Genomic DNA, 24,930 nt, shown 5'->3' with positions numbered 1-24,930 from the left:
CAGTTCAACACTGAAATAGATTAAATCATCTCTGACACATGGTAGATTTCATATAATGAAAATACCTAAAACAATTAGTGCAATATACTGAACTGATCAAAATAAAATGAACTTTGGAAAACAAGGCTGCAAGATCGTTACTAACATATCCAATACTTATGTTACAAAATTACTGGTACATTGTTTATTATGGTTCTAGCCAGGTAGGAACAATTGAAACCCCTTCCTTTCAAAGGGGGAGAGAAGGAAAAAATTAGCTGTTTTAGTAACTGTACATTTTGTATACTTTTAAGCAACTCAAATATTACAGAAAAGTAATAAACATATATGGAGACTACAATGCAGTACCCTATTTACAGTACAGCTGAAGATCGAATTTAAAATAATCGTTTGAATGTACATAATTGTTAATGCATTGACTATATTTATGTCCAAAGGTCACAAAAGCCCCCTCCCTACTCCCAAACAACAAAAAGCTATGCAATGGCCAGCAGTGATTAATCAGAAATCAGACACCTGGTTTATTTCATTCTTGTTGAACTTACATGTTTGAAGGGAACACTATCCTTCAAGATGCATTTTATCAGTTTTCATATTCCTAAAACAAGATGGTGTTGACTCTTCTTTTAAACCCCATTTAAAAAGTAATAGGACTAGCTATAATTTAGATGCCACTTATGTTCATTTCTCCCCCTGGAGATGTGGGATTGTTTCCTTGTGGCTAATCTGTTAAAATGTGGAATGTATACTTTAAATAAGGATACTAAGAGAAATTACAGGCTGCCTGAACATGGTAGCTAAGCATAAATATCTTTAGAACCTCCTTCCAAGGAAAGAATTTTTTTTGAAAAGCCCAAATGAGTAAGTTCCAAATCTTTTTCACAGAACTGGCTAGTTAACTGCGGGTTCAGTCATTTGTTTATATCCCTGCTAAAGAGAAATGAGTCCCGCTAACCTTCCAAGAAAACAAGCGTACACATAGCTCTCATTTTCCCCTTCCACTGCTGAAACATTAGTCAGAGGGTCACATGCATGTTGTTAAAAATTAAGTTCAAAACACTTAAAATAATTCTGTATTAGACACTTGACTATTGTAAGTCTCTTCTTTTTGGAAGTCATACTGGGCTGGTTAAATGCTCCAATTCCACTGTTATTAACAATTAGGAAGCAGAAGAACATTCCAGTTAGTTTAAACTGGAGTTTAGTTACTACAGCACTGACTCCTGGTTGGCTGCGTGGGTTCAGTAAGGTCTACTCCTCTTCCTCTGGCAGAATTCGCTCCTGGATTCTGTGGTTCGTTCTTTGGCAACTTTTTAGCTATTGCCATGAATATTTCATTTACATTCATTGATGTTTTAGCTGATGTCTCCATAAATAATAAACTGTTGTCATCTGCATAGGACTGTGCTTCCTGGAAGTCGACAGCTCTTTTATTTGTGAGGTCAGCCTTGTTTCCTGATAAAGCTATTACAATGTTAGGACTGGCTTGCCTCTGAAGTTCTTTAACCCAGTTTTTGGCTCTGGCAAAGGACTCCTCGTTCGTGATGTCGTATACAACTATGGCCGCTTGTGCTCCTCTGTAGTACATTGGTGCTAGGCTATGGTATCTTTCTTGACCAGCTGTATCCCATATTTCAAACTTTACTGTTGTGTCATCGAGACACACAGTTTGGGTTAGAAAAGCAGCCCCAATGGTACTCTCTTGAAATTCATGAAATTGCCCCTTCACAAAACGAAGCACTAGGCTTGATTTGCCAACAGCAGACTCTCCCAGAAGTACTAGTTTGAACTGGCATATTTTATTTCCAGTATTTGGCCCGTTGGGTCTTGTTGCTCCTCGATTAGCCATGTCCAAATTTGAAAGAAGTCCCTAATTTCAGTCTCTTAAATGAACTTCCAGGATGCAAGGTGTCAATTTTTTTTCTTTCTGGAGGTAAAAAAAACCTGAGCCTGCAGCGCGCGGAGCCGCGGCGCCGAAGCTTCCGGCTGCAGGTCCCAGGCGGAGCCCGGGAGGCAGCTGAGGCTGAGGCAGAGGCTGAGGCTGAGGCTGAGGAGGAGGCGGCGGCGGCGCGTCTCCTCGTCGTGCCGCTCCCCTCAGACTCTCTGATTACTTTTTATTCAGTGATTTTATCTTTGTCTTAGAAGTGGAGGGGATAGGAATTAAAGCTATCAGTATACTCCTAACTTTTCACTCTTAAAACTGTTCATTTAAAAGGATACATAGGGACTTCCCTTGTGGTTCAGTGGTTTCGAATCCACCTTCCAATGCAAGGGATGTAGGTTCAATCCCTGATCAGGGAACTAAGATCCCACATCCCCTGGGGCAGCTAAGCCTATGTACTGCAACTACTGAGCCCACGTACCACAACTAGAGAGAAGCGCATGTGCTGCAATGAAGAGCCGGAGCGCTTCAATGAAAGATCCTGCATGCCACAACTAAGACCAGACGCAGCCATAAATAAATAAATAAATAAATAAATAAATAAATAAATATATTTAAAGGATATATAGGGACTTCCCTGGTGGTCCAGTAGTTATGAAACCTTGCACCACAGATTGGGACTTGAACCCACGTGCTGGGACTCAAACCCAGCCAAAACCCAAGATCTTCCAAGTGAGATCACACATCTGGTTTAAGAACTTAATGAAGCTAGGGTTCTTGATGTCTCATCACAGAAAATTCAGTGAGAGACAAAGTGATAGGTAAGAAGTTTATTTAGAGATTTAGAGAGAAACACACTCTGCAGACAGAGTGTGGGCCACCTCAGAAGGTGAGAAAGGCACCAGGGTATGGGGGTTGTCAGTGTTTGTAAGGGTGGGTAATGTCATAGGCTAATGAGTGGGTGGAGTATTCCAGAATTGGGCCACGCCCACTTTTGGATCCTCACAGTTGGCCTTGGAACTGTCATGGCGCCTGCAAGTTGACTTGTCTGCCATCTTGGACCCATTTGGGTCTAATCCGTTTATGTTATGTCCTCGGGCTATGTCATCCTTTCAAAGGTTGTGCCCTGCCCCCTTCCCTCCACACTCCCAGTACAGGGGGCCCAGGTTCGGCCCCTGGTCAGGGAATTAGATCCCACATTCCACAACTGAAGATCCGGCATGTGGCAACGAAGATCCCATGTGCCACAACTAAGACCTGGTGCAGCCAAATAAATAAATATATTTTTTAAAAAGGATATATATAAGCCTGAACGGTTTTAGTTGCATCAGTGCTAATGAACACAGCTTTTGGTGGGTTGGATAAAAACAACTAGTCTGCTGTTTTTACACAAGCAGGATAAAATATATCGGAATTTAAAAACAGTGCATCTTTATCCAGAAAACATATTTCTTCAGGATTTTTCCCAAAGAAAAAGGTTAACTTTGAGAAAAATCCATATTTACATTGAGACAAATCCATGTTGTGGATGCAGACTTCAAAGAATAAAGAGCTAGTTTGCTGTTGTTTCACTGGTGACCAGAGCATAGGAACTGAATTACGTTTGTCTCCATTTTCCTATTTTACAATGAGTTCTCATTATTATACTCACTACATGAAAATATTTTCTTTCTCTGTAAAGCTTATATCTATTGCTTACCCTCACACAGACTAATTTTCACTGACTTCTGTGTGATGATGTAATATATTTAGCTGACAAACACCTAGAGTCAAAGAACTCCATTCAAAGACCTTGCTAACAGAAGAAAATGTAGGCTAATATCTTTGTAGAAAATACCTGAAAATAGCTTTGTAGCTTGGGAAGTGGGGAAACACTTCTTAAACAAGATCAAATAGCCTAGACAATATGGAGAAAAATGGATGGATTTTATTATATTCAAATTAAAGATTTCCAGTCCACAAAGGGCAAGATGGACAAAGTTTGCAGATAAATGACATATTGGGAGAAGATACTTACAACATCTAAGACTGAATGGGAACTTGTATCTTGATATATAAACAACTCCTGTAATCCATTAAAAAAAGACAAAAATTCCCAACTGAAAAATGGGCACAGAAAATAAGCAGGGAATTCACAGAATGGGAAATCCTAAATGGCTAGAGAGTGTCTATGAAAAGATGCTCAAATTCATCAATAATGAGAGAAATGCAAATTAAAGCAATAATGAGAAACCACTCCTCACATATTACACTGGCAAAATCAAAAAGGATGTAAATGCCAGGTACTATACCTAGGATGTAGAGATACAGGTACCCTCAAAATAACCTCCCCACCAAATTCCCTCATGCGGGTCCATAGGACCATGAGTGAGGATGTTCTGTACCTCGCTGTTTGCATTAGTGGGGAACCAGAGTCCACCCCGGGGTCCCTCAGGGGCAGCTTGGGCAGCAACATCTGGGGTCAGCACACTAATGAATATGCTAGAGCTGTTAGAAGCAACCAAGTAGATCAGGAGTTCCCACATGTTTTCACCTCATGGCATCCTTAGAATCTCAACAACTTTGTCAGGGTGCTCCTTGGTCAAAAGAAAAAGCTAATGGTTCTGTTTATTAAGTAGTTAGGTCCAAACAGCTTAATATATACTTATGTCCTAACAATTTAAAAGGTCTTTGAAGAAAATAGTACACACAAATTGGGGGAGAAAATATTTCTTTCTTAAATAAGCAGAATTTCTAAGGGTACATGTGTGCCTGTTGGGCACTGCACAACTCCTCAAAAGTTGGGATCAGACTGGACACTGCTGTCCTTATTTTGCTTATCACCTTGATTTGCTTATGACTGTGACACAGTTTTGATATGATGCTCTATCCTGAAAGGAATGTAGCACAATCCAATGCTGGAACCGTCAACTACCTCATTAGCGGTGCCCTGGTGCCTGACAGAGGTTGACTATCACTGTATTTCCCTCGAAAAGTAAAAATACCCCACTGCACCCCTATAGGTTCCCTGCAGTTTCCCAGATCACCGGGGTGCACAGTTTGGGAACCACAGAATACATACAACAATGAATAAACTGTAAAAACAGTGCTGAATTTTAAAAAGTACTTAAAAATTAATGCCTAGGGACTTTCCTGGTGGTCCAGTGGTTGGGACTCCGTGCTTTCACGGCCAAGTGCGTGGGTTTGGTCCCTGGTGGGGGAACTAGAATCCCGTAAGCTGCATGGCACAAGGCCAAACAAACAAACAAAACAGTGCCTACGGGACTGTGCTCTTGCTGAGGTTTCAGTGACCTGCCCCCTCACTGCCAAACGGAGGGACATGTTGCCACACAGCATTTGACCGTCGAGCCCCAGGAAGTTTCTTCCATTGGCTTCTACCTCATCCCTCTCCTACGGTCTCTTCTCGCACTGGCACTTGTCCTTTGCAGTTCACTCTGAGTGGGTCTCCATCTGTGCCACTCTGAGTCCTTTCTGTGCACTCTAGCCCATCCTCACTGAGAGATGGTAACTCCCAAATCACTGTCCTCAGCCCAGACCTCTTTCCTAAGCTGGAGGCCACGTATCCTACTGCCTGTTCAATGTCTCCACTCAGACATCTCACAGGCTCAGCAAACCTACCATGTCCTCATGAAACTCACCATCTTACCCTCACGCATGTCTCTCCTCCACATGTCCTAACTCAGAGAATGGAGCCACGCTCCATCTGATAGCAGCCTGTGGTAGATTGCATTGATGGCACCAATTCTTCATCCTCCCTTGCATCCACACCCGTCCAATGGCCTCCTCCCCACCACTTGCCTTTGGGTTGGCCACTTGACTGGCCAACGGCATAGAGGTGAAAGGGTAGTATGCCAGTTCTAAGTCTAGACTTTTGGAGGCCTTACAAGTGTGTCCTTGCCTTCTTTTGCCTTGCTGCTTTCTTTCTCTTTTTTTTGGCCTCAAGGCTTGTGGGATCTTAGTTCCCTGACTAGGGATCAAACCCGTGCCCCCTGCATTGGAAGCGCAGAGTCCGAACCACTGGACTGCCAGGCAATTCCCTGTCCTGCTGCTTTCAAGAGAAGAGCTTGCCCAGAGGACACTGCTGGTCCCGGGAAGGGAAAGATGCGAGACACGGCGGGCAGAGCCCCTCTAACTGAGCCGAGCCTAGATCAGCTGACCTGCTGACATCCGAGAGACAAGAAAAGATGGTTAAGTCATGAAGTTTGGGGGTGTTTTGTTATGCATCAGCAGTTAACCAACCAGGTCACCTAAGCCAGGAACCTGAGCATCACATTTGACTCCTCCCTCTCTCAGTCCACGACGTTCCCAGAGCTTCCTAAGTATCTCTGGAATCCATCTACTCTCCATCCTCAGCACCTCTGAGGTGTTAGCCCTAGCATAGGCCTCTTGCAATCACATTCTAACTCATTTTCCCCTTCTTCCCCTTTGCCCCCATTCGTCACACACAGCATCTTGAGTGACCTTCCTATAACATAAATCTGATCATGTGACTCCTGTGGGTTCACCTTGCTCTCAGGCTGTGGTGTCCTTAGGGCCTGATAAGGGAAGGAGCCTTGCTAGGCACTGTGGGCAAACTGGTCATGGAGAAGCGATACCTCCAGGGCAGTTTCTGCTTTGTTCCCAAATCGGCGCAGGGAGCCAGGTTCAAGGTTGGAGCTGACAAGCAAAAGACCAGCCTCAGGCCATGGCAGCATTTCCCAAGGGTTCCCTGAAACCCCTCTACTACTGGCTGGCCCTTTTCAGGGCATCAACAGGGAGGAAAACATGAGACGCATTAATAACTTGGAATTAAGATTTCCATCTTTATTTCTTGCTAAAGGATCAGATCGTGGGTGTGCAACCTCCTTACACAGGCAAGTGGGCTCTCAGACCTCTAGTCTTCTTTGTGGCCACAGTGATAGGGCTGTTACATCCTGAGAAAGGATGAGTCACCAGAATGGGGTAGAGATGCCACAACCCATAGAGAAAGGCACTCCGACCAAGAGCAGGTCTTCCTGTGAGGCAGCTTGAGAAACAGCCAGCTGCCTGGGACTTCAAGAAACTTTTATATTTTGCCATGGGCCTTCTCACAAGGCTGCCCAGAAAATTTTCTCATTTAGTGGTTAAACATGTAAGTTCTGCAGCCAAACTCACTAGCTTTGGGTCCAGTTCTGCCATGGATCTTGAGACCAGCTCTGCCACTGACTTTGGGACCTTGGGCAAAGAAGAGGATCTAGGTCCCAAGCAGCTCAAGTTCAACAGGAGAGATATGGGTAACCAGACCATTGCATCAAGGGCTCTGCTAGGCTGGGAGCTCCTGGGAGGAGCATCTCACCTGGGCAGGTGTTGGGAAGAGCCCCCTCTGGGGGGAGAGAGAGGGGGGCTTAGGAGGTCTGACTTTAAATACAGAGGTGGATGTGGCACATATCAGAGCTGGGGAATTACTCAGATTTGCTGGGTCAAGACAGGGCCTGCGAGAGCCCAGTGGCTCCAACCCCAGGGCACATTTCCCTGTGCCCCCTAACTCACTACCATGAGTGGACAGCTGCTCCAGTACCTGAGAGTGATGGGCCATGGAGGTCCCCAGGCTCAGGGACCCCAGAAAGACAGGTAGGGCCAAGCTGGTTTAAGATCAAATCCTCCAAACTTCCTAGGTGGCACAGTGGTTAAGAATCCGCCTGCCAATGCAGGGGACACGGGTTTGATCCCTGCTCCAGGAAGATCCCACATGCTGAGGAGCAACTAAGCCTGTGTGCCACAACTATTGAGCCCTCGGGCCACAACTACTGAAACCCCCGTGCCTAGAGCCCATGCTCTGCAACAAGAGAAGCCACTGCAGTGAGGAGCCCTCGAACCACAATGAAGAGTAGCCCCTGCTCACCGCAACTAGAGAAAGCCTGCGTGTAGCAAGGACGAACCAACGCAGCCAATAAATAAATAAATGTATATATATATATATAAAAGATTGAATCCTCTGGCCCAGGCGTCCTCCGAGGGAAGGCAGGCGGCGTTAGGGCCGGGGCTGTGCAGGGAGCACATCTGGATGGGAAGCAGGGCGGGGTGGGGTTGAAGGGAGCGGGCTGCGCAAGGGACCCCAGTCGGTCGCGCAAGTGCGAAGCACCGGCGGAGGCCGAGCCGCAGCGCGTCCCCGCCGTGTTCACCAGCAGGCGGCGCCAGAGCGCAGGGCCGCGGGGTCCTCGGGCCCCGGAGTCGGGCGGGGCGGGGCGGGGCGGGGCGGGGCGGGGCGGGGCGGGGCGAGGGGCGGGCTCAGGGTGCCTGCGCGTTGGGGCGCGGCGACAGTGCGGCGGCGGGAAGGACGGGCGGAGTGGCGCGCCGCCGGAGCCTCCGCGGCCATGGCCGAGCACGCCGCTCGCCGCTGCTGCCTGGGCTGGGACTTCAGCACGCAGCAGGTATCGGCGCGGGCGCCGGGGCCGGCCGGGCTGGGCCGCCTCTTCCGTGACGCCGGGCGGGCCGTCGGGGGACCCGGGGGCCTGGACCCCTGGGCCGCGCCGCGAGCGCGCCTCCCTCTTGGGCTTCCCCGGGACCCGGCGCCTCCCCAGCCCGGCCTGGACCCCGGCGCTCCCAGAAAGGGCGCTCACCCCCTGCTCCCCCGAGGGGGCCGCGGGGCACGTGGCGGGGGCGTGCCCGGAAGGCTGGGGGGACCCGAAGGGCTCGCGCGCCCCCTGGGCACAGACTGACAAAGACCCGAAGGAACTCCGCTGCTGTAAACAGAGGACCAGATAGACCAGGCGGGTAGACACGCAGACAGAACCAGTGACCTGGAACCATATCACCACTGAAGTTTTGTTTTGTTTTGTTTTTTTAAGTGAACCGGGCACGGTGTGCACTTGAACTTTGTTCCGCCCTGGGACAGCCCTTGGTTGACGCCAGCGTACCTGGGTCAACGTGCCCGGCTGTGCTGCTCCCAGGGCCAGGCAGACAGGCAAGCAGAGTCAAAATTTGCCTTCAAACCGGGCCTAGGGTGCCAAGGGGCACCACCTTAACTTGGGAAATCAACACAGTTGCAGTCAATTCCCTCTCCTCAGATGGGTCAAGGGAACAAGGCCAGTCCCTGATCAAACCCCTGTGGGGGACCTTCCCTGGTGGTGCAGTGGTGAAGAATCTGCCTGCCAGTGCAAGGGACACGGGTTCCATCCTTGGTCCGGGAAGATCCCAGATGCCACAGAGCAACTAAGCCCGTGCACCACAATTACTGAGCCTGTGCTCTAGAGCCCGTGAGCCACAACTACTGAAGCCCGTGCTCCTAGAGCCGGTGCTCCGCAGCAATAGAAGCCACCCCACCCAGAAGCTGGCCTACCGCAAGGAAGAGTAGCACCCCCCCGCCCCGCCCCCTCCCTCACTGCAACTAGAGAAAGCCTAAATGTAGCAATGAAGACCCAACACAGCCAAAAAAACAAAACAAAACGAAAAAACTCCTGTGGGACCTTGGATAAGTCAGGTTGTCCTGCTCGGCCTCAGTTTCCCCATCTGTCCAGGAAGGGAGTTGTAGCCTTGAGATTGGAGGTCTGCTCCACTGAGGCATGTGCCTCTGGTCCTTGATCATGGCCTGTGGGAACAGACCAGAGGCCTTGCCTCTAAGATGCCTGCAGGCAGGACCTCCCAGAGACATCTCCAAACCCTGCCTCCCATTCCTTCCCCTCTAGGACTTTCTCAGACCTCCTTGCCTGGCACAGGAACCAGCTCATCTATGAACATCTACCTCTAGAGGATCTTGGCTTTGGCTGTTTGGAAGGCAAAAATTCCCTGAGCTACATAGGTGTTTTTGCTTAACCTCAGCTTCTTCATTTTACTAAGTCTTTGGATGAGGCCTCTGTTACCATGGTTACAATGATGCACCCCAGCCTCAAGGAGGTCTCCAGACTGAACCACTTCTAGGGGGCTGGGCTTCACTTGATGATGTTCATATCCCTGGACCAGTGTAGAAGTTGAGGAAAATTCTATACATTATTTTTTAAAATACCTTCCAGGTAAAAGTTGTTGCTGTTGATGTAGAGCTGAATGTCTTCTATGAAGACAGTGTGCATTTTGACAGAGATCTTCTAGAATATGGGTATGTATCTAGTGTGCATGTGTGTGTGGGTGGGTGGGGGTTGGTTTTGGGATTCTTCTTCAACCTTTTACATTTATAAGCCATGCTGCTGTGGCTTCACCAAACTTCAAGAGGGGTGGTCTTGCTACATCTCTTAGCATCTTTTCTCTTTGCCTGGCATGCACTCTCCTGCACTCCTTACCAGTTCCACTCATTGTTTCATATATGTAGTAGGTATCAATTGAGACTTACTTTGTGCCAGGCACTGTGCTAGGTGCTGGGATTTGATGGCGAACCAAAAAGAGTCTTGGTCCTTGCTTTCCCAGAGCTTCCCATTGAGTGGGGGAGATAGATATCAATCAAAGACTGATTGATTTAAAAAAAAAAGAATTTTTGTTTATAAACTCAGAGAAGGCCTTTGAAGGAAAGGAACTCACTTCTTCAAGTGCTTATTATAAAAAAATGTGACCTAGACTTGGGAGAGTAGGTTAGGGAATGTTCCTAAGGAAGTAATGTGTAAGCCAAGTTTTGAATGAGTGGGGCTAGCCAGGTGATAGAAGGTAGAAACGTTTCCAGGCAGAAGGAATAGCATGTACAAAGGCCCTGTGGCAAGGAGTACTGTTCATTTGTGGACGTGAAGAAGGCCAGGTGGCTGGGGAGTAGAGAGGGAGGTAGAGGCTGCGTTGGGCCATATAGGCCATGGAATAAGTTTGTCTTTATCCTAAAAGTTATGGTCACCCACTGAAGGGACATAGGGGTGGGGAGAGGGGGAGATGTGACATGGTCGTATTTGTATTTTGAAAAGCTCTGTCTGGGTGCAGCGCGAAAGCAGGTGGGATGTGGCCAGAGTACATGTTGGGAAACCACTGAGGAGGTTTTTCAAGATCATCTGGATGAGAAGTGACGTTGATTGGAGGAGAGAGAGCTGGGTGGTAAAATTGACAGATGTTGGTACAGAATTGAATGTGAGATATGCAGGTGAAGCCTCTGGCTGGCCTTGAGGGTGGATAGTAGACTGTGAAAGAGAATTGGTTTCCAGGAGAAAGGTCATGAGTTTAGGTTTTGTATTAGTTTGGTAGGGCTGACAGAAGAAAATACCACAGAGTCGGTGGTTTAAACAATATGTTCTTATTGTTCTGGAATCTGGAAGTCCAAGTTCAAGGTGCTGGCTGGGTTGTTTTCCTCTGGGGTCTCTCCCTGGTTTCCAGATGGCTGTCTTCTTGCTGCCTCCCACGTGGTCATCCCTCTGTGTGAGTGCACCCCTGGCATCTCCATTTATCTTATTTGTGCCCTGATCTTTTTTTTTTTAATTCTTTTCTTTTTTTAAGTTGGTATGTTGTATTTTCATTTTTATGCAGTTCAAGAAATTTTTTTTCTTTCTTTTTCTTTCTTTTTTTTGGGGGGTGCTGTGCAGCACGTGAGATCTTAGTTCCCCAACCAGGAATTGAACCCAGGCCCCTGCAAGTGGAAGCTCGGCATCTTAACCACAGGACCTCTAGGGAAGTCCCACCTAATCTTCTTTTATAAGGACATCAGTCATACTGGATTAGGGCCCACCCTGATGACTTCATGGCAACTTAATTACCTCTTTAAAGGTCCTATCTCCAAATATAGTCACATTGTGAGATATTGGGGCTTAGGACTTAAACATAAGGTTTTTTGTTTTTGTTTTTGTTTTTGCCATGCTGTGTGGCATTAGGATCTTAGTTCCCCAACCAGTGATCAAACCCATGCCCCCTGCAGTGGAAGTGCGGAGTCTTAACCACTGGATCGCCACGGAAGTCCCTCAGCAAATGAATTTTGCGGGAAACAATTCAGCCCATAACAGCTGTGGTTTTGTTGATTTTGAGGTGGCTCGGACGGGTCCTGGTGGAAGTGTCCCTCCATGTCTATTTTAGATGTCACTTCCTCCTTGAAGCCTTCTCTGCTGACCTTTGCCTCTCACTGCCCATCACCTTGTGCTGTCATCTATTTCTTCCCCAGCCAGTGTCACCTTTGAGCTGAGGTTGGAAGCCACCTGGCTTTCATATTTTATGTTACTGCAGGCCACCAGTGTTAAAGTTTTGGTAGTTTGTGTCTTTCAAGGAATTGGTCCATTTCATCTAACCTATCAGATTTGTGGCCATAGAGTTGTTCATAATATTCCTTTATTGTCGTTTGGTGTCTATGGGATCAGTAATGATGACCCTTCTATCATTTCTGATATTGGTAATTTGTGTCTTCTCTCTTTTTTCTTGATTAGCCTGGCTAGAGTTGTATCAATTTTATTGATTTTTCCAAAGGGCTGGCTTTTGGTTTCATTGATTTTCTCTTTTCATTTTCATGGACTCATGCTCTAATTTTTATTATTTCTTTTCTTCTGCTTGGGTTATTGCTATTGTTGCCATATTTGAGTTTTTGGTTTTTATGTCATTGAATTTTTCAGTCTCCTTTTCCGTTAATTCTTGATTTCGAGTCATCATTTTAAAGACCTCCTCACTCCAAGATCATGAAGTGGATTGGGAAGGGCTTCTAATCCAACCTCAGACTTCCCCGGTCCCTTCATGCCCACTGCAAGTGACTGCCTTGCAGGGTGAACCCCTTATACTCAGAAGCCTTGTTTTTGCTGGTGCCTTCTGAGAATTGCCACCTCTGGGCCACACTGGACAGTTAACATGCTTTCTCTCTCTATCTTGCCCAGCACCTTGCCTGTTCAATCTAGAGTCCCCGCTCAAGGCTGGGGGCGGGGGTGCTTCTTCTGCAGGAGGGATCCAGGATCTGCTGCCGCTGGGTCCATGCCTGAGGTTCTGTCCCGCATTCTCTCTTCTGCCTGTAGGACTCAGGGTGGAGTTCACGTTCACGAGGATGGGCTGACAGTGACTTCTCCAGTCCTGATGTGGGTGCAGGTAAGCACAGGGATTCCCGTCCCTCTCCTGTCCAGGCCCATCTCACCAGCAGACTTGGTGATTTGCTAGGAAGCCCAGAGCTGGCAGTTCCTGAGAGCCTCTGTTGAGACCGAGTCCTCCTGGGGTAATGGAACCTGCATGGTCCTTAGGCCAGACTCAGCCTCAGCTGCTTTCAGTACTCCTGAGCTGGGAGGACTCACAAAGGACTTCCGTGTTCTAAAGCCAGAGCAGCTGGAAAGTTCTGCCAGTAACCATCTTTAAAATGTCGCAGGGCAAACCTTTCCCAAACACTCTGCTTTCAGGCCTTGTGGCCACCCTTGTACCCCAAGATCCAAACATGACCCTTGGGCTCTTCTCTTGGTGCTCAGTCCCCAGACTCTTCAACTCCAGGGGCAGGGGCTTTCAGAATGGTGGCTTGTGACCTGCCCAGTCAGGCTCAGGTCCATCCCAAGCCAGGGCTGCCTATTCCAGTGAGAAAGGAACATGCCTGTGGCCAGAGCCAGGTGACCCATGGGCCCACAGGGCCAGGGTGTGGCCAGCACAGGCAAGTGTGATAGGAGCCAAGGGCTGCCTCATTGGCCACAGGGGACCTGAGACCCTGAAACGAGAGGCCAGCCAAAGGCAGCACTGAATGTGTCTGCCTGCAGCTTTTTAGTCCTCCAATACCTGTTTAAACAATTCGCTGGGGGCTTCCTAGGTGGTGCAGTGGTTGGGAATCCGCCTGCCAATGCAGGGGACACAGGTTCATGCCCTGCTCCAGGAAGATCCCACATGCCGCGGGGCAACTAAGCCCGTGTGCCAAGAAAAAATAAATAAATAAATAAATAAAGCTTCATGGAAAAAAACAAAAAAACAAAAAAAAAAACAATTTGCTGTACTCAGTTCTTTCCATTAAGATAACAAGGATGAGGGAATTCCCTGGTGGGTCCAACGGTTAGGACTCTGTACTTTCACTGCCGAGAGCCTGGGTTCCATTCCTGGTCAGGTAACTAAAATCCCACAAGTGGCGCGGCCTGGCTTAGAAAAAAAACGAGGATGATTTCTTTTTTCTCAGCCTGACCCTGACTCATACGGGAGGATTGGGGTAAAGGGTGAATTTCCACCGCGCAGGCGGCTGGGGAAGTACTTCAGGGGGCTGAGCCAGACCATGGGGCAGTGCCAGTGGGGGTGGGGGTGACTAGTGGCGACAGTTGGTGTCTAGGATGTCAAGGGCTTCTGACAGGCCAAGACCTAACTTGGAGAAGGGGCTAGTGGGTAGAGAGCCAGGCTTGGGGCTGGGACCAGGGTGATTTCCAATCCTGAGCAGCCACCCAGGACTGGACCTGTTCTAGCTTTGCCAGTCCCTACTTCGGCTCTGCCCCACTCTCTGCCTGAGGTTTGGCAAGTAGGGCCGCAACGGCAGCCACAGCCAGGGCTGTGAAAGAGCCCTCCCAGCATAGAGTGGTCAAGTCAAAGTTCCAGTGGCTTCTCTACCCTGAAGAAAATACAGTTTGGGATCAATTCCTAATTCCCGGGAAGTGTCAAGCTCTGCTGGGTGATACCATCCATCCCACCCCTGGGGTCTTGCCAGAAAGTCAGTTCCAACCAGATGGTGGAGGATGGAGTAGGGAGTTGGGACAAACGGCCATCAGCTCTACCTTACTCCCTCTAAGCTTGCACTCTAGGACACAGGAGTCTAGGCCCAGAGCCCTGTTCTGATGGGAGCCTCTGCTTTGATCTTTGCTTCTCCAGTGCAGTGAAGTCAGATTACTAGTACGATGGGTTGAAAATGCAGATAAAAGAAATCAAAATTTGAGCCACCTTGTTTTTGCTCTTCCTGAGTGCTTGGAAGTCATCAACTGGAGAAGCAAAATTTGAGGACAGCTGGTTTCTGATTCCATTTGTGTAAAATATTTTTTGCATAGCTCACTTTTTTGTTTGATTGATACCTACTCATTTAATTGATGTATTCCAGTGCTTCCAAATCCCGAGTCATCAGTTCCTTCTTTATCTCTGCTGGAGGGACAGGCATTTACAGTCCAATATCAAGGCTTGGGTGTTAGCCTGGTTCCATGGTTCAGGACAGTCATGGTGGATCCTGTGTTTCTTCTCAGGCTTTGGATATCATCTTGGAGAAGATGAACGCTTCGGGCTTTGACTTCTCTCAAGTCCTCGCCTTGTCTGGGGCAGGCCAGGTTTGTTTGCTGCAGCCTCCGTCTACAACACGAGGGCGTCTGTCTTTGGCAGTGGTGCGGGTGCTGAGGTGGTGGTTCTCCTCAAGGGAAGGTACATGTTCTTGAGAGTCACTGCACACATGTTGTTGCGGTGAAAATCCCTATGGCTATTTCACCTTGGTGAATGTATCGCTTGCCTTCTTGCTAAAGGATCTGAGACAGTTGTTACAATTAAGCATTATACAAAATAGGACACTGGGTGAGGAGGAACTGGATAGAGGTTCTCTAAGGGGATGGAGGACGCATTTGGCATGAATGTACTATGACTGTGTGAGGGCACAACATTGCTAGTCTATTTCCTGGAAGTAAAAGCAAAGTCAAATCATGCTAATACTGATAGCAGTTATAGTAGTAGAGGTATTAGTAATAATACTGACAAAGAACACTGAGCACTCGGTGGATGCCAGGTGCAGTGCTGAGCATTTTACGTGCACGAAATCCTCATGAAGATTGTACCAGGTGGTATTGTGCAGTGGTTAACACAGGGGCTCTGGGTTTGATCCCTTGCTCTGCCGTTTACCAGCAGCGACCTGTGGCATGTCATCCAGCTTTCTGGTGTCTCCATGCTCTCTTCTGCCGTAGGGTCGACGTGAATGTTAAAACACAGGACAGGGCAAAAAAACTTTGTTTCAGCTGCTGCTTTTATTATCATTGCCATTTACCTGGGGAAGCGGAGGCCTCAAGCAGTGGTGTCACTTGCCCAGGATCACAGGGCTGCTCGGAGGGGGAGTCAGGATTCCAGTCCAGTGTTATCCTCCGAAGCACTTTGCCCCATGCTGGCTTACATGTCTCCACATCCAGAGCGTCCCGATGCTCTGGGGATGCTTCTTCCCCTAACCTCACAGGATTGTATTCATCGTGTCCTTGTTGCACTAAACAGAGTCCCCGGTGATCTTGTCCGCATCTCTCCCCTGAACCCCAGGCCTGAACACCCTCTCCCTCCCCAACATCCCCTCCATCCCCTTGGCCAGGTGTCCCAGGAACACCCTAACTTACCATGTACCAGACTGAGCGCTCCATCCTTCCCCCGACATCCTCCTGCGGTGCCCTTTGTTGGGGAGTTCTCCCTCTCCACCCGGGCCACCACCCAAGTGTCGTTCCTGACTCCTGTATCCTCCCATCCCTACCTCCAAGGGGTCACCTCGTCCTGCTGATTTGTACATGACTCTTCAACCTGCCGCCTCTCCTCCAGCTCCGCCTCTGCTGCCCCAGGCCTGGTACCCATCATTTTTCTCTGGCCTCTGCTTCTCCTCCCTGCCTCCAGCCTACCTTCTCCATGACTCCCACGAGCCCTTTCATACAGACGGTCCTGGCCATGTCAGTCCCCTGCTAATCCAGAGTCCTCACCATCCCAAGATAAACCCCAGCCTCCCGAGCATGGATGTCAAGGCTCAGGCTGCTACCTCCCCGTCCGGTCCCTGCCGCCCCCCACCCCAGCCTCAGGCTCCTTCCCTGCACCTGCCAGCCTCTCTCAGCTGTGGTTCTTCTCTGCGAGGAGTACCCCCATACGCAGCTCTGGGATCCTTTCCTGACTATCACGTCTGTTTCAACCCACTTGTACCCCCGACTGGCTAGATGCCCCCCCTCTGTGTTCCCATAGCCCTACCACTGCACTTAATAGGGTTTTGTATTTGTCTACTTGTGTCTTTTTCCCTGATTCAGCTCCAGTATCCTGCAGAATGGTGACAGTACTACCCTAGTCATCTGCCCCATGCCTAGCGTGATCTAGGTGATCCGTCAATGTTTATTGAATGAACAGTGGGTAAGGGAACGAATGAGTGAATGTCAGGTGATATTATGAGCAGTATTTTTTTTTTTTGCGCAGTATATTTAAATACAATTTTACAAAGCCGCCAAAATCCAGACTGATAATTCTGTCTTTGACCCTTCCTACCTACAAGTTTTGAGGTGGACAGGATAGAGTTCCTCCCCATGAAACGAAAACCAAGTCTCATAAAGGTGGTGGGCTCCCGTGACTTAGAAGTGGCGGGGTAGGCTTGGAGTCCAGCTCTTCGGCGTGTGGTCTGGGGTCTTTGTGGGTCTCCAGGAGGCTGACCCAGGTGTGTGGCCGCATGAATATGGGCTTGGGTCTTCCCTTGGCAGCAACATGGAAGTGTGTACTGGAAGGCTGGGGCCAGCCAGGTGCTGACAAGCCTGTCCCCGGACCGCCCGTTGCACGAGCAGCTGCAGGTAACTGGCCGTGTTGTGGGAGTCTGAGAAACTTCTGTGGGTGGGGGAGAAGGGCCCCAAGCCCTGTGGACCCTGAAGTCTGGGGCTTTTGTGCATTGTCAAGGGTGTGGGAAGGTGGCCTGGGCAGCAGTCCTGTGAGCATGGTCTGCCCTGCCTGCCTGCCATGGACGGCCCTGCTGTCTCAACAGAGGCTCAGGTGCCAACAGCCCTCATCACACGGGTCCCCTCCAGCCCAGCGCGGGCCTGGTGAGCGGCCCCCTCTGGACTCTCCCGCTGGGGCGTGATACCTCCTGGTGGTGCTGGGAAGGCAGGCTCTGGCTTCCCCTTTTCCCCCAGGCTCCACGTGCCCCCGCCAGGCTGCCCTCTGGCCGCAGCTCCGGTCCCCCCCCCCCCACCTGTCTCTAGTGTTGCCTGTGGCGCTCAGGCGCCCTTGCCTCCACTTCGAGCTTTCTGGGGAGAGACCCTGCTAGGCTGGGCCAAGGTTTGGACATGCCCACGGGTCTTCCAAGGTCACATCCAGGGAAGAGGCGTCCACACCTGCTGTGATGGGCCGTGTGACCACCAGTGCCAAGGGCGGCCCCCAGAGTCAGCAGGCAGAGCTCACGCCTGTGCCTTTGCCCCTTCTTTCCAGGCCTGTTTCTCCATCAGTGACTGCCCAGTGTGGATGGACTCCAGCACCACAGCCCAGTGCCGCCGGCTGGAGGCCGCCGTGGGTGGGGCCCAGGCTCTCAGCTGCCTCACTGGGTCCCGTGCCTACGAGGTGGGCAGCGCCTGCCACAGGCTGGGGACCAGGGCTAGTCCAGGAGGAAGGGCTGATTGCTGGCTCTGGTCCTTTCTCCCTGGGTGTCTGGGGGAACACAGCTGGTGACCTGGCCCTGTGGGGATCTTGTGAGGGCGTGTGGGTGCCTCCCCTGGGGAGCCAGGACCGGGCACTCTGGCCGCTGGTTCTGAGCAGGGGTGCCTCTTCTTGCTACTCCCAGGTCAGAGCTACGGTGTGACTGCAGCCATGCTGTGTATGGGGGTGATGATGGTACTTTGGTTTCAGCCTCTCTAACCTGGAAATAAAAATAGCACTTACATTTTGGGTAGTTTTGAACCTGAGTCAGTGCTTGAAGACGCTTAGTGCAGCTCCTGGCAAAGTAAAAAATATAAGAGTTCCTCCTTCCTGTTGGCTTCAGCCACAATCCTACCGCATGGGTGGTTGCTGTTGGCCCAGCTGGGGTCCTGCGATCCCCCCCGGAGCAGAGGTTTGGGGGATAGGACTGACTCTACTTGGTCGCCTTAAGTAAGAAGAGTGTGGGTGGGGATAATGCCTGAGTCCCCTGCGTGGGTGCCCTTGGTCAGAGCAGATACCCTGCTGTGTGAGGAGCGAGGTTATTACTAAGGGTGTTCAGCAGATGTCAGACATTTCCAGATTTGAGGCCTTCTTAAGCTCTCATTATGCTAGCTAACATTCAGAGCATGCTACATTAACTTTACTTAATGGAGTTGATCAAAACCCTGTAGGATTTAGGTATTTAAAAATTTGCACTCTTTTCCCAGCGATTTACAGGAAACCAGATTGCAAAGATTTACCAGCAGAACCCTGAGGCCTACTCACACACGGAGGTTGGTTAAATGTTGCTCTTTGATTGAAAATCATAGTTGAATTCCTTTTATAATACTTACCTTTAGCATAAATGTCTTGTGTGCATTGGCTGAAAACATTGATTAGCAGACATTAAAAATGATATGTATTTGGGAGTGGTTAAGACTCCACACCTCCACTGTAGGGGGCACAGATTCAGTTCCTTGTTGGGGATCTAAGATCCCACATGCCTTGTGGCACAGCCAAAGAAAAAAGAGAAGGTGTGTATTCAATTTGCTTTTATTCCCATTGTCAGGCTTTTTCCAAGGAGGAGGGAAAGAACGGAATTGTGGGAAAGCAAAGTCTGGGGTCCCCCGACCAGAAGGGTGGAGGTCATGGTCAGGGTGGGAGCAGAGGGACTGGTGTCCTCTGGGACCACCTGAGTAAGAGATCTGGGTGCCCTTAGGCTCTGTCTACTCAATTTCCTATGGTTAATGCAGGCTGGATACCAGGTACTTGATTGGTGTGGGGGGTCACTGTTTTCTCTGTAAATTTGTAAGACTGGACCAGTGTGTCTCCAGCTGTGGTCCTTCGACCAGAGCCAGGAACCCAGGTTCATTCCTTGATCCACAGTTGCTGAAATCTGGCACCTAATGCCGCCTGAGAAGCAGCTCAACATCCTGGCTAGTGATTGTCCTCTCTGAGTGATTAGAAAATGAGCAGCTCATGTTAACCAAATTTTAAATCTTGGATATTAACACGCAGTTTATAATGTAATGATTCAAGGTTCCAGATTACTCTACAGTGTTAGCCATTAATGAAGGTTTTGGGTGGAGGGGGTGATAAAAATTCTCCAAATTCTGTGTGTGGAGCAGAGGTGGCCCAATTGGTGACAGGGGTGATGACATGCTCTCCCCGGTCCAAGGGCCCGTGATTCCCATGTGGAAGCAGAGACCCTCAGGGTGACATTTGAAATCCATTATCAATTCCTCTTACTCATGTTTGGGGTCTGCCTTCTGAAGGGCCAGCTTTCACCTCTACTCATTCTGAACCCCTGAGACTGTCTTTGTTGGTTTTGAATCCTGTGGCCACACATCCCACTTCCTCTGTGACTAGATATAAAGACCACAGAAATGGAGGAAGGAAATCAGGGCACCACATTCCTTGGCATATGGATTCCAGGTGAAAACCTGCTTCCCTAAGTGTGGCTTTTTCATAAGGTTTTGTTGTTTTGTGGGGTTTTTCTGGCCATGCCTTGTGGCTTGTGGGATCTTAATTCCCTGACCAGAGATAGAACCCAGGCCCCTGGCCGTGAAAGCCCAGAATCCTCACCACACTAACCAGCAGGCCACCAGGAAACTGTTTTGTTTGTTTGTTTTTTTGGTCGTTGTTGAACTTGACAGTGTTGACAGTTTTATGGCTCGTCAGAAACTGCCGAGCGAGGGGCTTTCCTGAGGATTCGCTTCTTGGTGTTCCAGCCGCTCAGAATGCGCTGTGACGGGGGGCTGCTCAGTCCCTCGCACCGCTGGGGCATCTTGCTCCAAGCATCTACTTCCCTCCCCAATTTACAACTCTTGTCCCGTTGCGTGTGGGTCAGAAGCAGTCAGTTGTTTATGGAAGTGAGTCATAAATGTCACTGTTTCTCTCTTTTGCAGAGAATTTCCTTGGTCAGTAGTTTCGCTGCTTCCCTGTTCCTTGGGTCTTACTCCCCTATTGACGACAGTGACGGTAAGTCTTCAGAGTCCAGGGTGTGGTCCTGTCCAGCGGGTGTGCGGGCAGCGTGAACCTCATCCACCTGGGTGGCTGCCAGTCTTCCAGCCCTGCCGTCTGTTGAGAAGGGAGTGTCTTAGTTATCTTTTGCCATGTGACAAAGGACCCAGCACTTAGCAGCTGAGGGCCATAAATGTTTATTATCTCACAGAGTTTCTGAAGGTCGGTAATTGGGGAGTGGCTTAGCTGGGTGGTTCTGGCTCAGGGTCTCTCAGGAGGTGGCAGTCAAGCTGGCCACCGGCATCACGGTCACCTAAAGGCTTGACTGGGGCTGGAGGATCCACTTCCAGGCCACACACGTGACTGTTGGCCAGAAGACTCAGTTGCCATGTGGGACCCCCACCCCATATGGGAGCTGGATTCCCACTAAGCAAAGGGTGAGAGAGACAACAGCCAAGCAGAAGCTGCAGAGTCTTTTACACACTAATCTTGGGAGTGACGTACATCACTTCTGCCCCGTCCCTGGTCACACAGACCTACGGGTACAGGGAGAGGGGACCTCACATGGTGTGAATGCTAGGACTAGGGGATGAGTAGCGACTGTCTTGGAGCCTGGCTCCCACAAGGAGTTTTGTTTGGTTGGTTGAGTTTTTTGTTTTTTGTTTTTTTTGGCCGTTCTGCACAGCACATGGGATCTTAGTTCCTTGACCAGGGATTGAACCCACACCCCCTGTGGTGGAAGCACAGAGTCTTAGCCACTGGACCACCAGGGAAGTCCCTCTAGGAGTTATTTATTGAAGTTTTTGTTCATCTTTGGGGAACTCATGAGAGTGGTGAGCTTCTGGAATCAAAACCACGACAAAAATAAATGCAAATGATGCCTGTGAGGAAGGAGGGCTGGAAGGAGGTTGTTGAAGGAGCTCTCGACTAAGGCTAGAGTAGAAGGAGTGACCAAGGAGGGAGGAGGATGCAGAACAAGAGCCCAGGCCTGGGAGAGTGGCCTCGGGACAGCCTCAGGACACTTCGGGTCTCTGGGGTTCAGCTGAAGTGTGTGAGTGCTGTCGTGTGCCAGACCCTGGTCTACTTTCCAGGTAGAGAAAGTAAGGTGACTAAGGAGTGGTCCCTAAGCTTCCCTCACAGTCTGGAGAAGAAAAGCTTCCTCCCACACAGGAATCCAGCTCCTTGGAGCTCAGACCAGCAGAGGCCAGCACGTGGAACAGCCTGTATCCACCTGAGTTCTCGACACTCACCCAGGCTGCTAAGTGCTGCTGGGGAGAGTTACATTGCTGCTCTAGACATTCCTGAGCTTCACCCTCAGCTGGGCCTCCACCCTCTCCCCTCACCATCGCCTCAGAAGTCACCTCCTAATTTACCAGCTTTCTAACCATCTCACGTGGGCACAGGGCTCCAGCAGCACCCAGCCCACCTGTCTGCCTCCGCCTGGGCCTGTGGAGGAGGAGGCAGAGGAGGGCCGTCCACCTGTGCTCTGGGTCCTCCCTCCTCCCCATCCTCAGGAGAACCTTGCCAGAAGTTGGTCGTTTTAGGAAAGATTTAGCTGATCCTAGTGACGGACATGAGGAAGTTTAGAGGCGTCTGAGAGCTCCCCCTGAAAAGTGAGATGCGATTGGGAAACCCCTGAGGGCCGCCCCACATCAGTGCAGGGCTGCCCCTGAGTCTTGAACCCCAGGGGCCACCAGAGCTGTCCTAGGCAACATTGTGGGGAGCTGCCCTGCCCGGCCAGGTCTTAGAGTGGCAGGTTTCCAGCCTAACTGTGGGATTTAAGCCTGTGACAAATGCTGGGAGGAGGTGGGGGCCATGTGTTTCCAAGGGCCCTGCTGGCCTCTGGCTCTCTGGTTCCACAGTGACCCGGGCACATTGTGTACGTTCCATCCAGAAAGAGCTCCAGGTACACGTTTGCTGCGAGAGTGATCCGCTCTCAGCCAGATTTGTGCATTTTTACAGAAGAGTCCTTTTTGAGGATTTTCTTGTCTCCTTCTTTAGGTTCTGGAATGAATTTGTTGCAGATTCAGGACAAAGTCTGGTCACAGGCTTGCCTTGGTGCCTGTGCACCTCGTTTAGCGGAGAAGCTCGGCCAGCCGGTGCCGTCGTGCTCAGTGGTGGTAGGTCCCCCTCCCAGAGCCACGGCTCGTTGGAGAGCTGGCAGCTACTGGGGAAGCCGTGTAGGTACACGCACTCATACACACTCATCCATTTACACACGGGCACTCGCTTTGTCTAGTACAAGACAAGTGATGGACATGAGTCAGAGTGAAACATCTGGATCAGTGCTTTGCACTCAGGTGCTCAGGCCCAGGTATAGATTCCTGCCTCGTGGGGGAGTTGGAGGGGGTGGACTTTGGAAAATTGCACTAGAAAGTTACTAGAATAGGAAAAAAAATTGAAGGTGTATGTTCTGGGTGATTGCACACCTTAGGAAAAAAGTGCACAGAATGTTGAACTTTGAGGGCTAGGGACCACTACTGAAGCTTGAAGCAGGCAGTCTGGAGAAAATAAAAAGTAATGCCAGTGATCTGGGGAGAGCACAGGCCCTGGAGCTAAGTGCCTGGGGTGGAATCCTAGCTCTGTTACCTTGTGCCTCAGTTTCCTCATCACTTCAGCTGTTTCTGGAACAGTGGGAATAATACGTTCTGTCTCATCAGGCTGTTATGCAGAATAAACAAGTTGATACATATAAAGTGCTAAGATAGAGCCTGGTCCCAGGGGTGATGTTAAAAACATCTAGGACAGCCACATACGAAAGAATGAAACCGCTATCTTCACTGGATACAGAAATTAGTTCAAAATGGATTAAGGGCTTGAGTGTAAAACCTGAAACCATAGAACTCCTAGAAGAAAACAGGCGGTTTGCTCCTTGATATCAGTTTTGGTGATGATTTTTTGCATTTGAGCCTAAAAGCAAAGGCAACAAAAGGAAAACCAACAAATGTAACTACATCAAGGTAAAAAGCTTCTGCACAGCAAAGGAAACTATCAACAAAGTGAAAAGGCAATCTACCAAATGGGAGAAAATATTTGAAAACTATATATCTGATCAAGGGTTCACATCCAAAACATATGTAAAGAACTCATATAACTTAATTGCAAAAAACCAAACCATTCAATTAAAAATTTTTAACCATCAGTGTGGCACCCACATTCAGAATAGACACTGGCTGTCCATGCCCTGGTTCGCCTAGTTGGCCGGCTAAATTCTTGGCTGGGCCCTGCACCTGGCCCTTTAGCGGGGAGCACGTGCCCCACAGCCAGAACGAGCAGAAACTCTGGATGGGGCAGAGAGTTAGCTGTGAAGGAAGGACAAGGGCCCCTGAGGCCCCAGGGAGAGTCATGCAGCTGGGCGGGGTGGGCCACTAGGAGAACCAGGCTATCACCGGTGCCTTGTGTTGGGAGTCCCAGCCACAGAAGCACTTTTCTGAGATCAACAGCAACCTGCTAAAAACAGCCTTTGCCACCATGAGCAGAACCTCAAAGCCAAACCGTCATCATCTAGAGGGTGCCGTGAGGCCAGCGTGCAGAGCTTCAGGGTGTCCTGCCCTATAGGAGCAGACAGTTCAGGACGCAGGCAGGCTGCACAGCACAAAGAAGGAGGAAGTGCCACCAGAAAACAGCCACGCCTCTGGGACACCCAGACACGGCTTTTAGTTTCAAGCAAGACAGGGAGCAGTGTTTTGTCCACGGCAGCCGTCTTTGTTTGCCTTACGCCAGGAACACATGCCTCCAAGAGGGAGCCTGTGCAGACACTAGCAGCTTGAGGAACAATTCTGAAAAGTGTATTTTCGTTTGTAACATATGTACCCACGTGATGGGGGGAAACAAGCAAAATCCATGTTTTCTGTCATCTCTTTCTTGAAGGCGGTGCCCAGATGGCTTTCTCTCCTTTTCTGCAGGAAAATATTTGGAGATGTAGTGTAGCAGACACTTCCCACCTTGCATCCTCCCAGCCCACCTATTTCACCAGCTGTCGTGGCTTCATGCAGGTGTCGCCTGGCAGCATCCTGCCTGAGCATCTCATTTCTCTCACTTCTGCCCGGGGGCTTCTGGGACTCCACGTTTGTGCTCTGCCAGCCTGGAGGTTCAGGGAGTTAGCAACCCATGCGCACTCTTCTTTGGTGGGGAGCTATGGAGAGCTGCTCCCTGTCCTGCCCCCAGGTGGACGGCCCCCCATCCATTTCACGCCACTCCTCAGACACTGCCCACAGCCATGACCAGCTCCACAGAGTACCCTTGGGTGGGCTTTCCGCCCTTCCCTGTCTCACTCTTTCCCATCCCTGTCTCGTTTCCTGGGATCACGTCCCCAAATAAGCCACCTGCACAAGCCCTGACTCAGGCTATGTTTTGTGAGACAGTCAAGTCCAAGGCATTTATCTCCCAGGAGATGGCTGTGTTTTTTTGTTTGTTTGTTTGTTTGTTTTAATTTTTATTGGGGTATAGTTGCT

General features: G+C 49.7%; 2 protein-coding genes across 10 annotated transcripts in view; one reads left to right on the top strand and one right to left on the bottom strand.

The window, feature by feature from the left end:
- Positions 1-1,056: 1,056 nt before the first annotated feature.
- On the bottom strand, positions 1,057-1,997 carry LOC130834321 (ras-related protein Rab-5A-like). The gene has a single exon (XM_057704321.1). The coding sequence runs from the start codon at positions 1,847-1,849 to the stop codon at positions 1,202-1,204; it is 648 nt and encodes a 215-aa protein (XP_057560304.1). The 5' UTR covers positions 1,850-1,997; the 3' UTR covers positions 1,057-1,201.
- Positions 1,998-8,167: 6,170 nt separating this feature from the next.
- Positions 8,168-24,930, top strand: part of XYLB (xylulokinase) — a 48,482-nt gene continuing 31,719 nt past the window's right edge. For 7 of the 9 annotated variants that reach the window (XR_009048780.1, XR_009048781.1, XM_057705712.1 and 4 more), the window contains exons 1-9: positions 8,168-8,271; positions 9,850-9,932; positions 12,727-12,796; positions 14,890-14,970; positions 17,113-17,199; positions 17,831-17,959; positions 18,742-18,807; positions 20,422-20,494; positions 22,478-22,596. Coding sequence is in view for 7 of the 9 variants with exons in the window: in XM_057705712.1 (XP_057561695.1) it covers positions 8,215-8,271; positions 9,850-9,932; positions 12,727-12,796; positions 14,890-14,970; positions 17,113-17,199; positions 17,831-17,959; positions 18,742-18,807; positions 20,422-20,494; positions 22,478-22,596 (765 nt within the window). In the remaining 2 variants the exon portion in view is untranslated. Of the gene's footprint in view, positions 8,272-9,618; positions 9,639-9,849; positions 9,933-12,726; positions 12,797-14,889; positions 14,971-17,112; positions 17,200-17,830; positions 17,960-18,741; positions 18,808-20,421; positions 20,495-22,477; positions 22,597-24,930 lie in introns of those variants that run through there. The other 2 variants (XM_057705709.1, XM_057705710.1) reach the window with 2 other exon arrangements.

Source organism: Hippopotamus amphibius, chromosome 13 (genome assembly GCF_030028045.1).
Source record: "Hippopotamus amphibius kiboko isolate mHipAmp2 chromosome 13, mHipAmp2.hap2, whole genome shotgun sequence".
NCBI lineage: Eukaryota > Metazoa > Chordata > Mammalia > Artiodactyla > Hippopotamidae > Hippopotamus > Hippopotamus amphibius.
The sequence above is the reverse complement of the archived record's forward strand: the minus strand, read 5'-3'. Positions and strand labels throughout refer to the sequence as shown.

Excerpts from the sequence above, each read along its gene's own strand:
- LOC130834321 (XM_057704321.1), bottom strand. The coding sequence starts at position 1,849 with ATGGCTAATCGAGGAGCAACAAGACCCAACGGGCCAAATACTGGAAAT.